This window comes from Colias philodice, chromosome 26 (genome assembly GCF_061535455.1).
Source record: "Colias philodice isolate Cphi_HAF_F1 chromosome 26, ilColPhil1 Martin Lab GWU primary, whole genome shotgun sequence".
Classification (NCBI taxonomy): domain Eukaryota; kingdom Metazoa; phylum Arthropoda; class Insecta; order Lepidoptera; family Pieridae; genus Colias; species Colias philodice.
Window position 1 is genome coordinate 258,891 of NC_143111.1, and position 18,232 is coordinate 277,122.

The 18,232-nt window shown below is 33.2% G+C and overlaps 2 protein-coding genes and 4 non-coding genes across 8 annotated transcripts in view; 1 reads left to right on the plus strand and 5 right to left on the minus strand.

Moving 5' to 3' along the window:
* rg (A kinase anchor protein rugose) overlaps positions 1–18,232 on the minus strand; it is a 385,845-nt gene that overhangs the window by 187,631 nt on the left and 179,982 nt on the right. For all 3 annotated transcript variants that reach the window (XM_089711107.1, XM_089711106.1, XM_089711108.1), the window contains exon 3: positions 13,391–13,517. In XM_089711107.1, the coding sequence (XP_089567233.1) occupies positions 13,391–13,517 (127 nt within the window). The remainder of the gene's footprint in view (positions 1–13,390; positions 13,518–18,232) is intronic.
* Positions 4,130–7,819, minus strand: LOC149476700 (uncharacterized). The gene is made up of 3 exons (XM_089711423.1): positions 7,702–7,819; positions 5,406–5,678; positions 4,130–4,793 (listed from the first exon to the last, which is right to left on the minus strand). The coding sequence occupies exons 1-3, from the start codon at positions 7,817–7,819 to the stop codon at positions 4,627–4,629; spliced, it is 558 nt and encodes a 185-aa protein (XP_089567549.1). The 3' UTR covers positions 4,130–4,626.
* TRNAA-AGC (transfer RNA alanine (anticodon AGC)) lies at positions 7,582–7,654 on the minus strand. Its single transcript has one exon. It is a non-coding gene; the product is annotated as a tRNA-Ala (tRNA).
* Positions 8,372–8,444, minus strand: TRNAA-AGC (transfer RNA alanine (anticodon AGC)). The gene has a single exon. It is a non-coding gene; the product is annotated as a tRNA-Ala (tRNA).
* TRNAA-AGC (transfer RNA alanine (anticodon AGC)) lies at positions 8,664–8,736 on the minus strand. Its single transcript has one exon. It is a non-coding gene; the product is annotated as a tRNA-Ala (tRNA).
* Positions 9,295–9,367, plus strand: TRNAA-AGC (transfer RNA alanine (anticodon AGC)). Its single transcript has one exon. It is a non-coding gene; the product is annotated as a tRNA-Ala (tRNA).

Below are 18,232 nucleotides of genomic sequence, written 5' to 3' on the forward strand. Positions count from 1 at the left end.
TAAAACGTGACCTACCTTAGATCTCATTCAGTTAATATTATTGCCGGCTTTTATATTTCTGTACGTATTTCGCTCGTTTCCCAGAATCCAAGGGAGGATAAGATAATGTATTATTAAGCGTTAAGCCTGTTATATTAACCGTCATACTTAAAAGGTATTCCTATTTATATTTGTACAGGTAAAAAGCTACTTTTTTTCTATTTGTTTTACAAAACCTTATAGGCGAGGTCATAATATTAGACAATGTAAAAGTTATAATTTATCTGTTTTCCTATTTAACTATTTTTCCATCCACTATACATTAAGTAGTAAAATAAACGTACAAAAGTGCTTCTTTTACATACGTTTATTTAAGTGAATTTGTTTCTACGTTCAGTATAAAATGTAGTTTCGTTTCGTGAAATACATACGGCGTGTGAACGATTTGCCGATGGAGGCATTACCGAGTAGCTAAGCGGATTTAAAATTTTGTCGCTAAATTTTGTACACGGCCGTCCTATTTGTTGTGTGGAGGTTTTAAGTTTTCACTTAGAATTACACGTAGATAAGTATACAATTGTTTTCAATAAACCTGACCGTGGCATAAGAAGCTTAGAAGCTTTTAATTTTTAATCAATTTATTCACAAAAGTGGAAAGTCGGATTACATTATTAGATTTTTACCAAAATATATTAGGTCCTTATACAGGAAAATGTATTTTAAGATTTAATAAACTTCACTATTAAAATTACACGGGCGGAGTCAGAGCGAGCAGCATGTGAGCAATAAAACACTTGTTAAGTAAATTTCCGTCAATATGAATAACAAATTTATTCTACTTATATCTGATTCAATAAAAACGTATACACCAATTGATCATAGCAAACATCGTGACGAATCAACAAACGATCGCGACGAGCAACCAATGATTGGAAATACGGCGTAATTTAGTTTCCGAAAGCCTTTTCAGATACTTCATTAGTCCAGCCAACAACCGCCATTCATTCAAAACGAATCATTTGGAATTCTTAAAACGACGCAAATAAAACATATTATTATTATACCTATCTATACCTTCTCCCTGGGAATATTGATGTATGTAGGTATTAAAATAACTTGAACGAGATGAACTCAAATAAGACAAGTGGATGAAAATAAGAGACAAGAAAAATAATAAGGTTAAAGTTAAAATGAAATGCAAGATTTAGTAATCTTCCATTTCATTAAAGCTTCACTCTATCCCACGATTATTCTAAGTATTCCCGAAGAAGATGACTTTCAAAACCGCCTGTCATTACGTAAAAAGCCATGTAGCTCGGACTGTGTATGCAAATGTCAACAATATCGTCACGTTATCTCGCCGTCCCGGAATCTCTCCATCTGAGCGGAGATCCGAAAGCTTGCGGCTTTCGTGAAATTCCCATTTCGTTTAAACTCCGCGATAAAGAGATTTATGTGAGACGAATGAAATTCAAAGCGCCCTTAAGATAACAGCTCTTAAGAATTAGTTGGGTGGATACGGCCGAGGTGCGCACCTACTGGGTACTGTATACGAATGTTATGTTCTCTCCAGATTAACGGTTAATGTTCCAAAGTTGTTCTGTAGAATATGTAATTCAAAAAGTAACTTTGTAATCAAAATCCTAATCTTCAAATTCTCAAGTACGCGAAGACAAATGTACTAGAAGTAAGTGACACATGGATAATTAAAGTAAACGTTATGTAAATGTATGATAGGATCACAGATAGGATAAAGTTACGTATAAGGTTTGTATATATTTTTCGTGTTATCCGAAAGGCAATTTTTCTTGTAATCTCTAAAAGGGCAAGGAGATTGAGCAAAGTCCCAGATGTACCAAGGCGCAATACATTAACGGCCGAAATTAATATTCAATCCAATCTAATATCTGCAGATTTTCGATCGAAAATGTGATCCGGATTTTAAGTTATGTGTGCCAATAAACAATCCGTGGATCGAAATTGCAATCTCAAAAACCAATCTATCTGTGGGAGGACGGATCACAGATTACAGATAGACCTCTGTTCGAAAATGGCAGTTTGAGCGTGTCAATAACATATCTCTCGCGTTTGACGTTTCGATCGATCGGTGTAAACAATCTTTAATCTTGATCTTAGACTTTCCTCAGATTCTAGGGTTGAATCTGTAGATTTTATTCGTAAAACGTAATGGATTTGGCAATATTCTCGAGTTCTAGTGATAGTGACAGTGATATGGAAGTCCTAGCTCAATTATCAGACTGGGATACAGATACCGACAATGATGCTGGTGAACAGTCACGTCGTGCTTCTGTGCGAAGAATGAAAAGGGTGAACTACATGCAGAGTCTGGATGATGCAGAGTTTACCTTTAGGTTTAGGTTATCGAAATCAGCAGTAAACTCTCTGTTGACAGAAATTATGCCTGCTGTGCGTGTAAAATCTTCAAGGTGGGTTAAAAATAATCATATCTTATAAACTGCATTAATCGTATACCTACTTAAATTTAACAATATCTATTCCAGAAATCATGGAGTCTCACCACTGCATCAACTGCTGCTGACCTTAAGGTTTTATGCATTAGGCACAATGCTAATTTCTGTGTCTGACTTTGTGGGAGTATCAAAGTCAACAGCAGGCAGAATAGTCCGGGATATTTCATATGCAATAGCCCACTTATATGATAAATACATTTTTGTGCACCAAAGAAGTGCAGAAAAATTTTATGATATTGCAGAGTTTCCCAGAGTTCTTGGAGCTATTGATTGCACTCACATACGTATACAGTCACCATGTATGTAATTATAATTTTACTGCATTTTGTTTAATCATTGCTTGTAAATTTCTTGTCTACTAATATAAAAATTTTCAGGTTTATTAATAGGTGAGGAATTTAGAAATCGGAAAGGTTACTTTTCATTAAACATTCAAGGAGTCTGTGATGCAGATTTGAGACTGATGAATGTGGTTGCTCGCTGGCCGGGTTCCACCCATGATGCAACAATTTTCAATAATTCCATTCTCAGAGGTTGTGTATTATGGTTTACTAGAAATTTTGTTAATGATTAATGAATAATTTAAATTTAATTCAACATTCTTACAGCTCAGTGTGATGCAGGGCAGTATGATGGCCGCTGGTTACTTGGAGATAGTGCCTATCCAAATCGAAGTTATCTACTCACACCACTGTTGAACCCTAGTTCTGAAGCTGAACACAGGTACAACGAAGCACACATTAGGACCAGAAATACAATTGAAAGGTAATATTCCATGTAATTCTAACCCCCTTATTCATAAACATTCAATATCAGTGAAATAGTTATATTCTGTTTTGTCTTTGTTTATCAACAGTTATTTGATAGTTGAAGGAAAGAGACAAAACAGTTAATCGCTATTCCGGCACTTTTGAACATTTATGAATAAGGTGGTAAATATATTATTTAAATTTATTCATATTATGTTGTTTTTTGCCTGACTGAGCAATTCCAAGGAGTGTTTGTGTTTATCTGTTTGTTACACACTTTCAACCTTAATAATAATTAGTATTATTTGGTTTAAACCAAAACATTCTAGGACGTTCGGAGTGTGGAAAAGAAGATTTCCTGTTGTGGCTCTCACACTGCGGGTTTCATTGCCCGTTGCCCAGTCAATAGTTATTGCCACTGCAGTGCTTCATAATATTTGTAGAAGTAACAGTATTGAAGAAGTTCCTCCTGAGGTTGACTTGGACATTCCTACAAATAGTACCAATGAAGAAAATAATACAAATATGGAAGCCCAAGATGTACAAACAAGAGCAGATCTTATAAATAATTATTTTGTGTTAGGATAAGTTTAGTTAGGATAAAGGCATTATTTTGTGATTGTTATTTATTGTCCATTGTTTGTAATAATTATTATGTAGTAGATACACAAGTTATATTCAGTTCCAATTATTGATTACTTTGATTACTGTGTATAGTAGTTAATAATTGCAAAGTATATTTAAGTTAATCTTAACATGTCTGTGTTATTTTAAATTTTTATTTCCTTTTTTATGAGGTATGTATGTGCCTATACATACCTATTGATCTTTCAAAAAGTGTAGTTACAGAACCTACTTCAAAATAAATATAAAATGTAGTATTTTTAATTTTGAAATAAAAGAATAGACTATAGTATTGAAATATTTTATTTTTTATTCACATAGAAATAAAAATGAATTCATACACCATCTGTATGCTACCAAAAAACTATGATTAGATGCTATCATAATAATATTATTACAGAATTAAAAAAAAATAGAAAATGAAAAATTGAGAAGGTACATATAAAATAAATAATAATTATATAAACAATACATCTCTTGGTAGGTCTTTTCTATATATTTTACTAGCTTTCCGCCTGCGGCTTCGCCCGCGTTTTCAAAGAAAAACCCGCATAGTTCCCGTTCCCGTGGGATTTCCGGGATAAAACCTAGCCTATGTTACTCGTGGATAATGTAACTTCGAATGGTGAAAGAATTTTTAAAATCGGTTCAGTAGTTTATGAGCCATGAGTTCATTACAATCAAACAAACAAACAAGGTTTTCCTCTTTATAATATTACAGTGTCGATTAATCAATGAAAAAATTATTGAGCATATTATTATAGGTATACTTGATTTGGTTTTCATTGACCACCTCTAAGTTTTTCAATTTCTAATTTTAATTTTTCATTCTGTAATAAAATAAATTCTTTCTTAGCATCTAAGCATTGTTTTTTGGCAGTATAATATTCTGCTATTGCTAAATTTCGAGCAGAACTACTGCCATCCGTACTTTTGAGTTTCTTCTTACCTGCAAACCAAATTAATTTTTTTACTACACAAGATATTATAATACTTTTCATCTTAAGCCTAGGATTAAGGTTCTTTCAAAAGAGAAAGGATGCTCCCCAATACATTTTTGTAAAACCATCACCTGTCAAATGTGATTAGTTCAGAGAATTAATCTGTTTTCTATCAATGCACAGCTCAAACCACTGGACAGGATGGATTACGCTAATATTTGACCTACTATTACCTAGAATAAATGAATATATTAGGACATTACACACATTGCAATCGAGCCCCAAAGTAAGTGATAGCTTGTGATATGGGTACTAGAAAACTGATAAATATAATATATAACATATTTAAATATTTATAATACTATCTATAACTACAAGAATTATTTAAACATATTCATCAAGAAAACATGTCTGAAAATTCTATTCTTCAGGGAGTAAAATGGGGGGAAATGATTGAAGCAGCAAGTGTCAGCTGGTTTTTGATATAAATACCAGCCAGAAGGCATGAATCTACTGATTCTATACTCAAAGATAGTAACCACTAGACTAATATTAGGCTATTATAGTAATTATAGGATACAATGATCATAATTATTATTAATGAATGGTAATATATTTACCTATTTTAGGCGAACTCAATGTAAGCCTCTTGGGTGTGTGTAGTTTACTAGCTTCATGGTTAGTGGCATTATCTATAGGTTTTTCTGATATAAGAGTACCATTAACTATAGATAATGGAAATGAAGTACTATTTGTATCATATACGGTTACTGGCATGGTAGTACCAATACCCGTGTCTACCAACACTGGTATTGATTCTACCGGCAGCACCCTAGCCTGCCCAGCCCCATCACCACCACTACCACCATCACCACCACCACCATTCAAACAGTCTGAAAATTAGCTTTTACTAAATCAGGCTCACTTCTCGAACTACCTGAAATGTTTTTATCGACATCATTTTGCTTTTGAATATGCTGTAAAATATTAAACTTAGAACAGATAATTATTTTTCTTTTGAAATATTACCGAAAAGCCGATACAAGAGAAGATATAGAGTTCGAGAAGTGTGCCTGATTTAGTAAAAGCTCATTATCACACTGTTTGTATGCATTTCCTGAGAACATTTACTATAGTGGTGTTTATTTTTTTTTACACCATATGAAAGTAGAGATTTCAATTAATAAAAGGCACCCCAAGGTTTTGAAAAAAGCTGATATTTTGACGGGTGACTTTTCGATTGAAAATTAGGTTGTTTTTTTGGTATTAAGTCAAAATAAGGCGAAAAAATAAATATTTTCAATCAAATAAATTACAGTGTATTTGGGACATAATAAAGTAAGTTTCCACCAAATTTCGTAGAAAAAAAATAAATTATGAAGTAGATAGAAATAAAAGACCAAAAACTTGGTTTTTTGAATTTTTCACCTAAATTTTTAGGTTATGTGAAAAAATTGTGAATACAAAAGTTGTAGAACTTTTAATTACCTACAACTTTGCCATTGAACTTTTTTCTATAGGACTTGTAGTTTTGTCGGAAATCGAGAGAAACCATTTTCTTCTCTTAAAAGCTCCCCCCTCCCGCTTCCCGAACTCGGATTGACCGTAATTTATTTTTCCTTACATTTTTATCATATTCCCCTCCTTTTCTAATGGGTTTCATCCGACTGCGATTTTTTTTATCTTTTCATTATTTTCAAAGGCTTCTACCCCAGTCTAATCGCGCTGGAACTCCATAATTTTACAAATTAATTCACAATTGTCACATTAATTAAACACATTGTCACACTCGCATTATAGCGTACAGAAAGTTCAAACCAAATTAAAAATCATAATAAAAAAGCTACAGCTTCAGCGAATAAAATAATTATTTATGATATAATCTACATCATAATATATATAATCTACAAACAAGTTGTACGTTCATGATCAACCGTGCAATCTCCGTAGGCATCAAGTATAAAAAAAACAAATACTTTTTTGAAAAAAGAAATATGCACGCAACCATGACAGTCCATTTAAAATGAAGGCAACAGAAAATCACCCATAGATTGTTCTAGAAACAATAGCAGCAAATGAACAACAAACATCACCTGTCCTTTGTTAGCGAACACATTGCGCGGTTTCACTAATTATTATCTGTGTCTATAGGGTACATATCCAATATTTGACGGTGCCCGCCATTTTACATATTAATACCTGTGTGACGTCACGCGGCTTCCTATTCGGGGATCTCTAATTAAGTTGATTATCATTAAATCGTGTACTGTGTCAATAACAATAAGCTAATAATTATGTTCGTACGTTATAATTCAATCGTCTGTACAAATAAATACAATTGAGGTGTCTGTTAGTAATGTCGAAATAATAGTTTGGTTATTAAATTTATTATTCCATTAAATCCTGCGTTTGACTGAAAATCAATTATGTATTAAAATATTTATCTGAGTATCGTTAAAATGTTACAAGTAATCTTAGAAGCAGTCGGACTAATTTACTTTCCTGGTAGCAAGCAAACTAACTAAGGTAATTGCAATCTTTGATCAAGTTTTATTTTAATTAAGTATTATATTACGGACTTCTAGTACTGAGAGAAGAAATGGAAAAGTATATAGCAAATACCCTATAATCTTATTGGAATAACTTCAAGAATGAGGTTACCAAAAAAACCTTACAAAAAATAAAACCTAAAATGCCACAGGATTGAATAAAAAATGAATTAGTATTATCGTTTTTATAGCAAGATCAAGCGCATTATATTGCATCCTATATTTGAATCTAATAAAAACAAAAAATTGGAGGCGCCGGGTATCGATCCCGGTACCTCTCGCATGCTAAGCGAGCGCTCTACCATCTGAGCTACGCCCCCGGTTGGTTGTAACTCCGAAATTCTTATACTCAAGCAAACAATCTTACTTCGCGATTGTATCACCGCTAAACTGGAGTACGTGACATTATAGCATGCACAGCGCCTTTCACTTGCACACGTAATAACAGTATAAGCCTTTTTACGCACTATACAAATTAAAGGCATTTTAGTTATTAAATACATTTTTATAGTTATTTTTTTTTGCATTGAGAAGAAGCTCAGAGTACTTAAATGTTTGAAAGATTTGATTATCAAACTCAAACCAGCATTGGAGGCAAAAATAATAATTACAGTCATATAATAAAAAGCCTAAATGTTGAAGTTAGAGGGCCTTCCCAAGAGAAGTCCATATTATTTTAAATTTCAAATATTATGCAGTAGGTACCAAAATGTAAAAAAAAACTTCAGTTAAAACCCCGGAAAACTATATAAAAATACTAAATAATATCTTAGCACTTTTTGAAGTCATTATTATATAGACGACTATCAAAAACACAATACATTTAATTTTCATACTGGGAATAAGCCCATACAAAGGATATAGCCGGGTTAAAATAATTTTAATTCAATTCATAACAACACAAATTCATTTAAATTAATCAAAATGTTACACATGATAAATTAATATGAAAAAAATTTTAAATTAAGAAGTTAGGCAACTTGGTATTCCTGATTCCTGAAATCATATAAGAAATCTAAAACAAAAAAGATTCCAATTGGAGGCGCCGGGTATCGATCCCGGTACCTCTCGCATGCTAAGCGAGCGCTCTACCATCTGAGCTACGCCCCCGAGTTACAAATCCTACAAATTTATTGTAACAGTCATTTTTAAGAAAGGTTAATGCTGCAGGCGATGTTTCACAACACTGCCGCGTCGACTGGCTCGCGTACTGTCTGATAATAACATTAGACTTGTTAATAAACATTCATTTACGGGTAAAATAAATTAATTAGTAACAAAAAAATTCTCTTTAAATATTTGATGTTCAAAAATTATAAAAACAAAAATTGGAGGCGCCGGGTATCGATCCCGGTACCTCTCGCATGCTAAGCGAGCGCTCTACCATCTGAGCTACGCCCCCGTTGCATAGATTTTATAAAAAAACGCCTTTATTCTGTATCTAAATCTTATTACACACGTATTTATTACACCAATTTATATAAAATCGATAAGACACGTTTGTATCTTATCCTAAGATTAATGCAATAAAATAACTGTATTAAATGATTTTCAATGTACCTATTGTACCGCACATCGCAACAACTATTTCTTGATTTACAGAAAACCAAACTTATTAATTTGTAATGTTTCAGTTTAAATAAGTAGAATATAATCAACGGTATATACGCTTCAGCCTTCAGTGTAATCTATTTTTGTCAATGTTCTATTATTCTTAACTCCTAAAGTATGGTTATTTAGCAAGATATTAAAGAGAGAATCATTTCGTATTATTCCGTAAACACACATGGGTTAAAAGCATTTCAAAAACAGAACGAAAGCTTAAACATTTGCTATTAAATAATAATGTTTAGGCCGACAAAAGTGAAATAATACTCCGCAATGTCCTTGCCCGGGGCTGTTTCGCAAGGTTCTTTGGTATTACCGTTATGATATTTAATTTTATTCGTACAATCCAACGGGGGGCGTAGCTCAGATGGTAGAGCGCTCGCTTAGCATGCGAGAGGTACCGGGATCGATACCCGGCGCCTCCAAATTTTTATGTGTTTTGATAAAATTTACACCGCCATAAAAATTTACCGTCTTTTGTTTTTATAGAGCTATATTTTAACTGTTAAACTTGGTGTTTAAAGTATAATCGATATTTTTTATTTTGCTATTATACTGATATGATCTATACTAATATTATTCTAATTGCCAATATCATGTTGAATTACCAACATATACAATCAAACAAAAAATATTTCTAAGTAATTTAAAGATAAAAATACATTCAATAAAAACGTTCATTATTTTTAATTTGACTGTAGGTATAAAAATTTAATCTCATATTATATAATTTTAAAAACAATATAAACCGTTGCAAAACTCTAGAATAACTCAACAAAAGACGCAAAATATTTAAGTCTAAAATAAGCTTATTAAAGTTCTCTAATAACTCGGGGCAACAAATTGTTTATTAATTACAACGCTACAAAGTTATGTCTATGAGGTTAAGATGAGACCAGTTCACTGACCCTCGTCGGTTTATGATGCCTTAGTATTCATGAGAAACTAACCCTCAACCCTTTGAAACCACGTCAGATGCACATTCCTTTTACTTTTTGTTTCCCTTCCATCCCTTGCGAAACTGAGACATTTTTGAAATTGAAATGGGAATCAGGTAGAGCTTTTATCACAAATTACATCCTATTCGGTTCTGATCTCTTGGTATTCGTGAGAAGTTTAAGATCTCACTTTTCTTTAGAGGGTTGCGTATGCTATTTATTTATTATACTTCATTTTTTTTACAATTCCTTGACAGCCATGAGATTATTCATTTGAATTGGAATTTCAGGTAAAATTTGTACACAACCGACGTTCTATTTTTATTTTGATAATTTGGTGTCGGTATCGTGAGAGAATTGGCATATTTTTTTATTATAATAATCCTTCAGGAATTTAAAACACCTTCTAATTTATATGATATCCTAGTAGCTGTGAGATTATTATTCATGCGCTTATTGCTATCGATTTTGGGTGAAGAAAGATTTTATTTTTCTTCTTTTTAATATATGTTTTTGGAAAACAGCTCATCCTAGACCCAAGCCTTACCTACTTGGTTAATAAGGAAACCTAAATCTAACCATAACAAGTAAATACTCACTTTTCAATCGGCTTGGGTTGGGGTGGGGTCATTTCGTTCCCCGTGAAATATTTATGTTATTGCCTATTCCATCATTTTTTTGATCCTTTATTTTTTTTATAATCAATAGGTCACACAGTGGTTTGACCACAATCCAACCTGATGGAAAGCGGCGATGTGGTCTACTGGGGTGCACGTCTGCCTAGGAGGAGCCTATTCACCCTAGCTTTGAAGAGGTCCAGGTTGAATTGTAATAGTGGTATTTTTAGAAATGTCCATGTTTTACACTAATTAAAAAAACTGGCTATAAATAAAATAACTTCCCATGATATTTTTCCACTGCACATCCTATGATTTCAAGATCTTTTCATATTGCCTGTTATTTATGTATATTATAATTCCATACATATAAAAAAGTAAAATATTGTCCATTATATAAATAGGATGAGAGAAATATTTTCTTAATAGCAAAAATTACATCTCCTCGTGGCTTATTATATCCTAGCACCCGTGTGAACGTTAAGACCCTTCGGATTTCTTTCATAAAAGCCAGAGACGTTTTTGCCTCATCTTTTTGACTGAGGTGACAAGTGGCCCCATTCATCAAAAGATACCGTGTCAACGTTTCTATGTATAATAATGGTAAATATTTACTTAATCTTAAGATGATTTTGAAAGAAATATTAAAATTATTGTTTGTTTAAAAAAAGATCCTATATCCTGATAATTTTAGGTAGGTAAATGTTAGAAATCTTCATACACTAACTACGTTGGCATATACCTCTACAATTCCAATAAGAATTTCAAATGTTCCAATTAATTTTCAAATGATAAGATATTGCCTATAATTTGAAACAATGGAAGGCAATTAATTTAAAAGTTAAACGCGGTAGTAAATTTGAAATAGCGAGCGAGGGGTAATTTAAATTGAATACGTACTGAACCACACAGGGGAGAGGACTATTATATTTATTACGTAGTTACAGTTTATATAGAGACAAATTAACAATGAGAACGCATACGTTGTGATTATGATTGATTCAATTCACTGATTGTCACATTGTTGTTTGTTACTTGTTACAGTTTTGATAAAAAGTATACGAAAAATGTTTTGATTAGGATCCACAATTGTCAGCTACATAGATATTTTATTGCTCGCAGGCAGTTTGCGGCACGTGTTTACTTCCTTTCATCACTTATTACTTTATTTGTAAAATCGCACGCGTCACATCCATTATACAGGTGTTCATTTACCGCGTCACATTTGACCCCGTTTTCTCGGAAATAGTAACGTCGGAAATAAAAAGCAAAAATCAAAAGGGCGATGTTACCAGGGCGGCATAAGAACACAATAGGTGATACATGTATATACGGGCGTGGCGTCACTTAAAGACTTCAATTCTAAAGACTAGCAGGGAATTTAAACTCATCTCTCGATTAGGAATAATGTGGAGCTTTTTTCGTTTTCTTCTTTTTTTCACAACTGATCTTAAAATCAACTTCCTTGTCGTTGAGGTACTGTTGTTTATCATCGTTTCTATTTCTTCATTATAGTTTCAAATAATTCGTATTGTGTATATGTTTGATACTTTACCATTTTAAAATGAAATAAACAGACATAATTTGATCCGCTTTTTTAAATAAATATTAAATCAATTCACGAGGTAAGCAAAAAAAATGAGTAAATAATTTTATCATACCACATGATTATATCGTTCCAGATCACGGCGTGCCGGATATCACAGTTAAGAAGCCACTTTTGTGAAATACAGCAAATCATAGGGACCGTCATAAATATTATTTTATCTCATAATATTGGTCATAAATCTAGTTATATTTTCAGGATGGTGTTTACCTCATCCTGAAAATGGCAACATTTAAAATGAGGATGTTTGCTTCCGTATGATAAAAGTGGGAAAAACACGTCTAGGTATACCTATTTTGATGATTAATTAAATTAATTTATTTGCGTGTTTAAAATGCAATAAACGTAAGAACATAATTTTATTCACAACTAGCGGTCCGCCCCGGCTTCGCCCGTGGTACATGTTTACGTTTTCTCTACATAAGAATTAAGAACCATCCTCGTACTTCAAGGAATATAATAAAAAAAGAATTATCGAAATCGGTTCAGCCGTTCTCGAGTTATGCGCTTACCAACACATTTTGGGATTCATTTTTATATTATAGATAATGCATGCTGATAGACTTACTTTTTATTTAGTAAAAAAAAATCTCGAGTGCCATTGATTTTTTTTAAGTGACGCAAAAACACTTTAAGAACACAAAAACTTCTTGAAGAAGCTAAAATTCCTTACGCAAATCTTAATATTCCCAACGATACCAGGATCGTAGAAGTAATAAGGCAGTCGAAAAGATTAAGAAGGGTTTGTAAGAATCCCTATCCTTAAGGGCACGTCCCATTTTAAATGAAAAAATACAATCATGGGGCCTTTAAAAACCGTATGGGGTTGGGAACCCCCGATGGGCGTGTATTAATTACACGATTTCTACTAGGAGAACATAAAATATGCGGAGGACCGAACGTAATCTATGGATAGCAAACAACTACCTAATATCGGGGTACTTTCAACTCCGTGACTTTTATTAAATAGAGTAACCCGCTTCTAACTTTTGGGACTGTTTTGAAACAATAAAACAGTTAAAAATTGACATTTTATTAATAATTATAATAAAAAATTGACATTTTATTAATAATTATAAGAAATTTGACATTTTGTTTACTTAGGTATAAAAGACTGAAAAACTTCAGTGCGGGATCACCACTGTTTTTAAAGATTGAGTATATCTACCTATAAAATGCCGTATCGTATCGTCTAACTCGTAACACTACCATCAGTATCCCATAAACATTTACAATTTAACAAAATATCCAAATCAATATTGTATCGTTATAAGGGCGTGTACACACCTGCGACGACTGTCTCGGCGCGCGGCAGCCGCTGCAGCACGTGGTGTATGAGCCCCACGTCCGTGCACGCCTGCAGGTTGCGCACGCTCTTGCGCAGGATCGCGATGAACACCGACCAGATCTCCGCCTGCAAGTGCACACAGTTTAGTATGGTTTGGGAGGTTGGGGACTATAGGGAAAACAAATAAAATACACAAATCAAAAACGATGACATGCTAAACTGTTCCACCCCGTAAATCTAAGGAGAGTCCACAATTCTATTAATTATATTATACTTATTGACTTCAAAAAAAAATTAATTTAATTTTGTAAAACAGAAAAAAATTAAATATAAATAAACAAGAGCATTAATTATGTTCGTACAGGAAATTGTAAAATTTTATAGTTTACACATTTTCGCGTGAATTTGTTACGAATCGATCGGATCGAAATTGTTCTATCCCCGATTGTAATCACCGGTATACATTTGGAGAGTACCGCAAAGCCTAGTTCCGTATAATTGAGGTCAAATTCAGACGCAGAGGCGCCTCGATGCTGGCGGATCAGTAACAAGACCGCAGAGCTCGCATAGCTTCATTCAGTCTTCATTTTGCTATAATCTGATTGTACTGCTGTTTTACAAATCTTATCTTTGTTTTTACAGAGCTTAAATAAGTAATACCGTTACAGTTCATTTTCGTAAATAGATATTTTAAATACCTACACTAGTTTTTTTCTCAACCTTACCCTTACGTATTTATTTATTGCTTACTTTATTTAATTTTAATTAATGTTATGACTTCACTTTAATATGATGGAAGAATGCATGAAAGATGAATAATAATTGTCTATCACTTATACTAAAATAAAATAAAATAAAAATTCTTTATTGACAATAGAATACAACATTTTTAAATGCTGAAGTCTCTGACTCCCAAACTAGGTAAAAACCTGTATGTCAGGAGTCAGCGCCCTCTTCCAAAGAATATTCAAGAAATGCCAATAAGAAAAATAAAAAATAAAAGTAGAAATTGTTTTTTTCGGCATGCATGTGTGTGTTTTAGTGTTTAGGCCTTGAATGTGTGTGTGTATTTGTGTGTGTGACTGCGTGTGTGTGTGTTGTGTGTATTTGTACTATATACAGGGTGTAATCGTTAAGTGTGCACAGGCAATTTTTCCGTATGTATTGTAATACTTCTATCTGTAGATAACAAAAAACTTTAAACTGATATCGAAAGAACTTATCCTAATGAGTAAAATGGCGGTAATAAATTTTTTAAAATAAATCGAGAAATATCAAAAAAAATATTTTTAAACCCTCCCATACTACTTAAATGAAGTATGAAATATAAATATCCCATATACATTTAATATGAAAGATTTTAGCTTTCTTTTTCTTTTTTTGGTTTTCTGCTTTAATTACTTCGCAAATTTGAAGTGACATTTTCCACGTTTTTCCGGACATTTTCCGGACATTTCCCAGGCATTTTCGGGGGATTTTCCAGGCATTTCCACGCATTTTCCGTACATTTTCAGGAAAAACCGTGGAAATTTCCGGAAAAACCCTGGAAAATGCGTGAAAATGTCCGGAAAAGCGTGGAAAATGCTCGGAAAATCCCCGGAAAATGCCTGGGAAATTCCCGGAAAATACCTGGAAAATATCCGGAAAATGCGTGGAAAATTACGGAAAACCGTGGAAAATGCCTGGAAAATCCCTGGAAAATGCCTGGAAAATATCCGGAAAATGCGTAAAATGTCCGGAAAATATCCGGAAAATGCCTGGGAAATGTCTGGAAAATATCCGGAAAATGCGTGGAAATTTCCGGAAAAACCGTGGAAAATGCCTGGAAAATCCCTGGAAAATGCGTGAAAATGTCCGGAAAATATCCGGAAAATGTCCGGAAAAGCGTGGAAAATGCTCGGAAAATGCCTGGAAAATATCCGGAAAATGCGTGAAAATGTCCGGAAAATGCCTGGGAAATGACTGGAAAATATCCGGAAAATGCGTGGAAATTTCCGGAAAAACCGTGGAAAATGCCTGGAAAATCCCTGGAAAATGCGTGAAAATGTCCGGAAAATGTCCGGAAAAGCGTGGAAACTGCTCGGAAAATCCCCGGAAACTGCCTGGGAAATTCCCGGAAAATACCTGGAAAATATCCGAAAAATGCGTGGAAAATTCCGGAAAAACCGCGGAAAATGCCTGGAAAATCCCTGGAAAAAGCCTGGAAAATATCCGGAAAATGCGTGAAAATGTCCGGGAGAAGCGTGGGAAATGCGTGGAAAATCCCCGGAAAAATGCCAGGGAAATGCTCGGAAAATCCCCGGCGTGGAAAATGCCACTTCAAATTTGTGAAGTAATTAAAGCAGAAAACCAAAAAAGAAAAAGAAAGCTAAAATCTTTCATATTAAATGTATATGGGATATTCATATTTCATACTTAATGTATGGGAGGGTTTAAAGATAATTTTTTTGATATTTCTCGATTTATTTTTAAAAATTTATTACCGCCATTTTACTCATTAGGTTAAGTACTTTCGATATCAGTTTAAAGTTTTTTGTTATCTGTAATACTTACGGAAAAATCGCCTGTGCACACTTAACGATTACACCCTGTATACTGTTCTATAGGTAAGTACGTATTTTAGTCGTGATAACACTATTTTCTAAATCTATATTTCATTCATTTTTGTGCAAACAATCACTGACATTGGCTATTGTTAATTAAAAAAAGCTTTCCGTTTACGGTCGATTTAGTGAAAATCCGCGAAATTCATAAAAGGCCGCAAAGCAAGCTACACGCTATGTTGTAATATAATTCAGCTGCGTTTGTTCATAGTTTCAGGTAAGCCAGATAATATTGTCAATACCCATGCATCGCTCGAATAAATTGTGCTATATCACAACGGGAAATATTTTAATGAACACATGAACAGATCAACACTCCGCTGAATTTTTAGGCTCAAAATATCACTAATTAATTATTTATCTAGGTACTAATTACATATTTTTTTATTTAATTATTATTAAAATATAAATTAATAATTATCAAGCATTTAATGCCGGCACAGAAAGGGTTAAACTTTTCCCACAAAAACTAGGCTGCCATAAAATAGAAAGAAGATCTTTAAATTAGAAAGAAAACTACCAGGGGCGAAGCGCTCCTAAGACGATGAAGGGGTAAATTTTTCTCACGAATACTAGGCTCCTATGACTTCTAAGAAATGAAATTTCGGAATTTATTTTTACATGTACGAAGGCAGGTAAAAATAAATTCAGAATTAGGGCGCTTGTGCACTACAAGGAATTTTACTGTCCGGCATTCCGATTTTTTACGGTCCGGTATAGCACGCCATTAATCTAAATGCTAGCTTGTGCACTATACGTAATTTTACCGTCCGACATTTCACTTTTCCCTATTCCGGATGGTTTTTTGTGTCTACAAGTCGCTGTAGATATAATTGTTTTCGAATGACCACTTGCTTGGATTTTACTCTTTTTACAGCATATGCCAATTGAAAGCAAGCTCTTGTTTTACTTCCTTTTAGCTGGCAATGTGATTTGAAAAGTCGGTATTGTTATTTTTATATACATTGACCTATAATTATTATCTAAGTAAGTGTTGGTAAGTTAAAGTTCAAGTGGGAATAGCTTTAGCTCCTCGTCACCGATTAAAATAAATAAGTGAAACACGCATTTTAAATCTCTTACGGAACTTTACTTTTTATTATAACGAAGTAATATAATATTTCATCTTCAATATTTTTTACTCGTTTCTTGTAAAATGCAAAAACAATCATTTATGATAGCATTATACCGCCAAACTTCCTTGAACTGTACCGCACTAATCCGAGTAAAGACGGACAGGTGCACAAGCCAATTCATCGGTTTTTTCATGCCAAACCGGACCGTAAAAAATCGGAATGCCGGACAGTAAAATTCCTTGTAGTGCACAAGCGCCCTTAAGGGCTTGGTCTAGTAGTGCAAACAAATGCATCCTGTCATCCTATATGTAAATAATACAAATGTACTAAGGGAAAGTTGCTCCACTTAATTTTTAAAAATTAAATCATTCGTATAATTTAATATTCGTAATAAGTACCAAAAATGACAATTTGAAACAATTTTCGTGAAAATTACACCGGGTGATTTTTTTTTATCAGTACACAAAATTTGCGAATACTTTCTATTGATATCTTCAACTTCATGTTTATATAACTGATCAACTTTTACAAAGAAATTTGGACGAAATATAAAAAAAATAAGCTTTCCATACAAAATGCATAACTCTATACATTTTTTTCGACCTAAGTTTCTTAGTGAATCAGTTTAACTAATAAAACGGATAAACAAATTTTGTATTTAATAAAAAAAATGTAATGATTGTGTTAAAAAATTATAAAATAGAAAAATACGCAAATGAAAACGAAAGATATTTATTTCTGACTAGCTTCCGCCCGCGACTCCGTCCGCGCGGATGTCAGTCTTCGCGTCTTCTACAGATTTATTATATTATGTATAATATATAGATTTATATTGATAAACCTAATAAATCTTTTGCTAGCATTCTGATGCTTTATCGGTTGCACTGGATTTATCTCTTTTTTTTCAATCGCTTGAATGATATAGGATGAGTCCTTGATGGGCATCGAATGCTGAAGTCTCGAATCAATCAATTCTGACAGTAGGCAATTTATGTAAAATCCAATAATGGTCCATCATTTTATTTTGCCTAAACGTTACATACTTTTTTATATATTCTATTTTATATATTCTATTTTTAACGAATGATTCACTCCAGTCCAAACAGCAAATAAGCAGACTTCTGCTTCTGCAACGTTTAGTTGTCCCTGAATTTGGAAAAAA

Coding starts and splice junctions, on each gene's coding strand:
- LOC149476700 (XM_089711423.1), bottom strand. CDS start 7,819: ATGCCTTTAATTTGTATAGTGCGTAAAAAGGCTTATACTGTTATTACG. Junction 5,679..7,701: donor AGCGGTGATACAATCGCGAA/GTAAGATTGTTT, acceptor GCTAATTTTCAG/ACTGTTTGAATGGTGGTGGT. Junction 4,794..5,405: donor ATTGAGTTCGCCTAAAATAG/GTAAATATATTA, acceptor TTTGGTTTGCAG/GTAAGAAGAAACTCAAAAGT.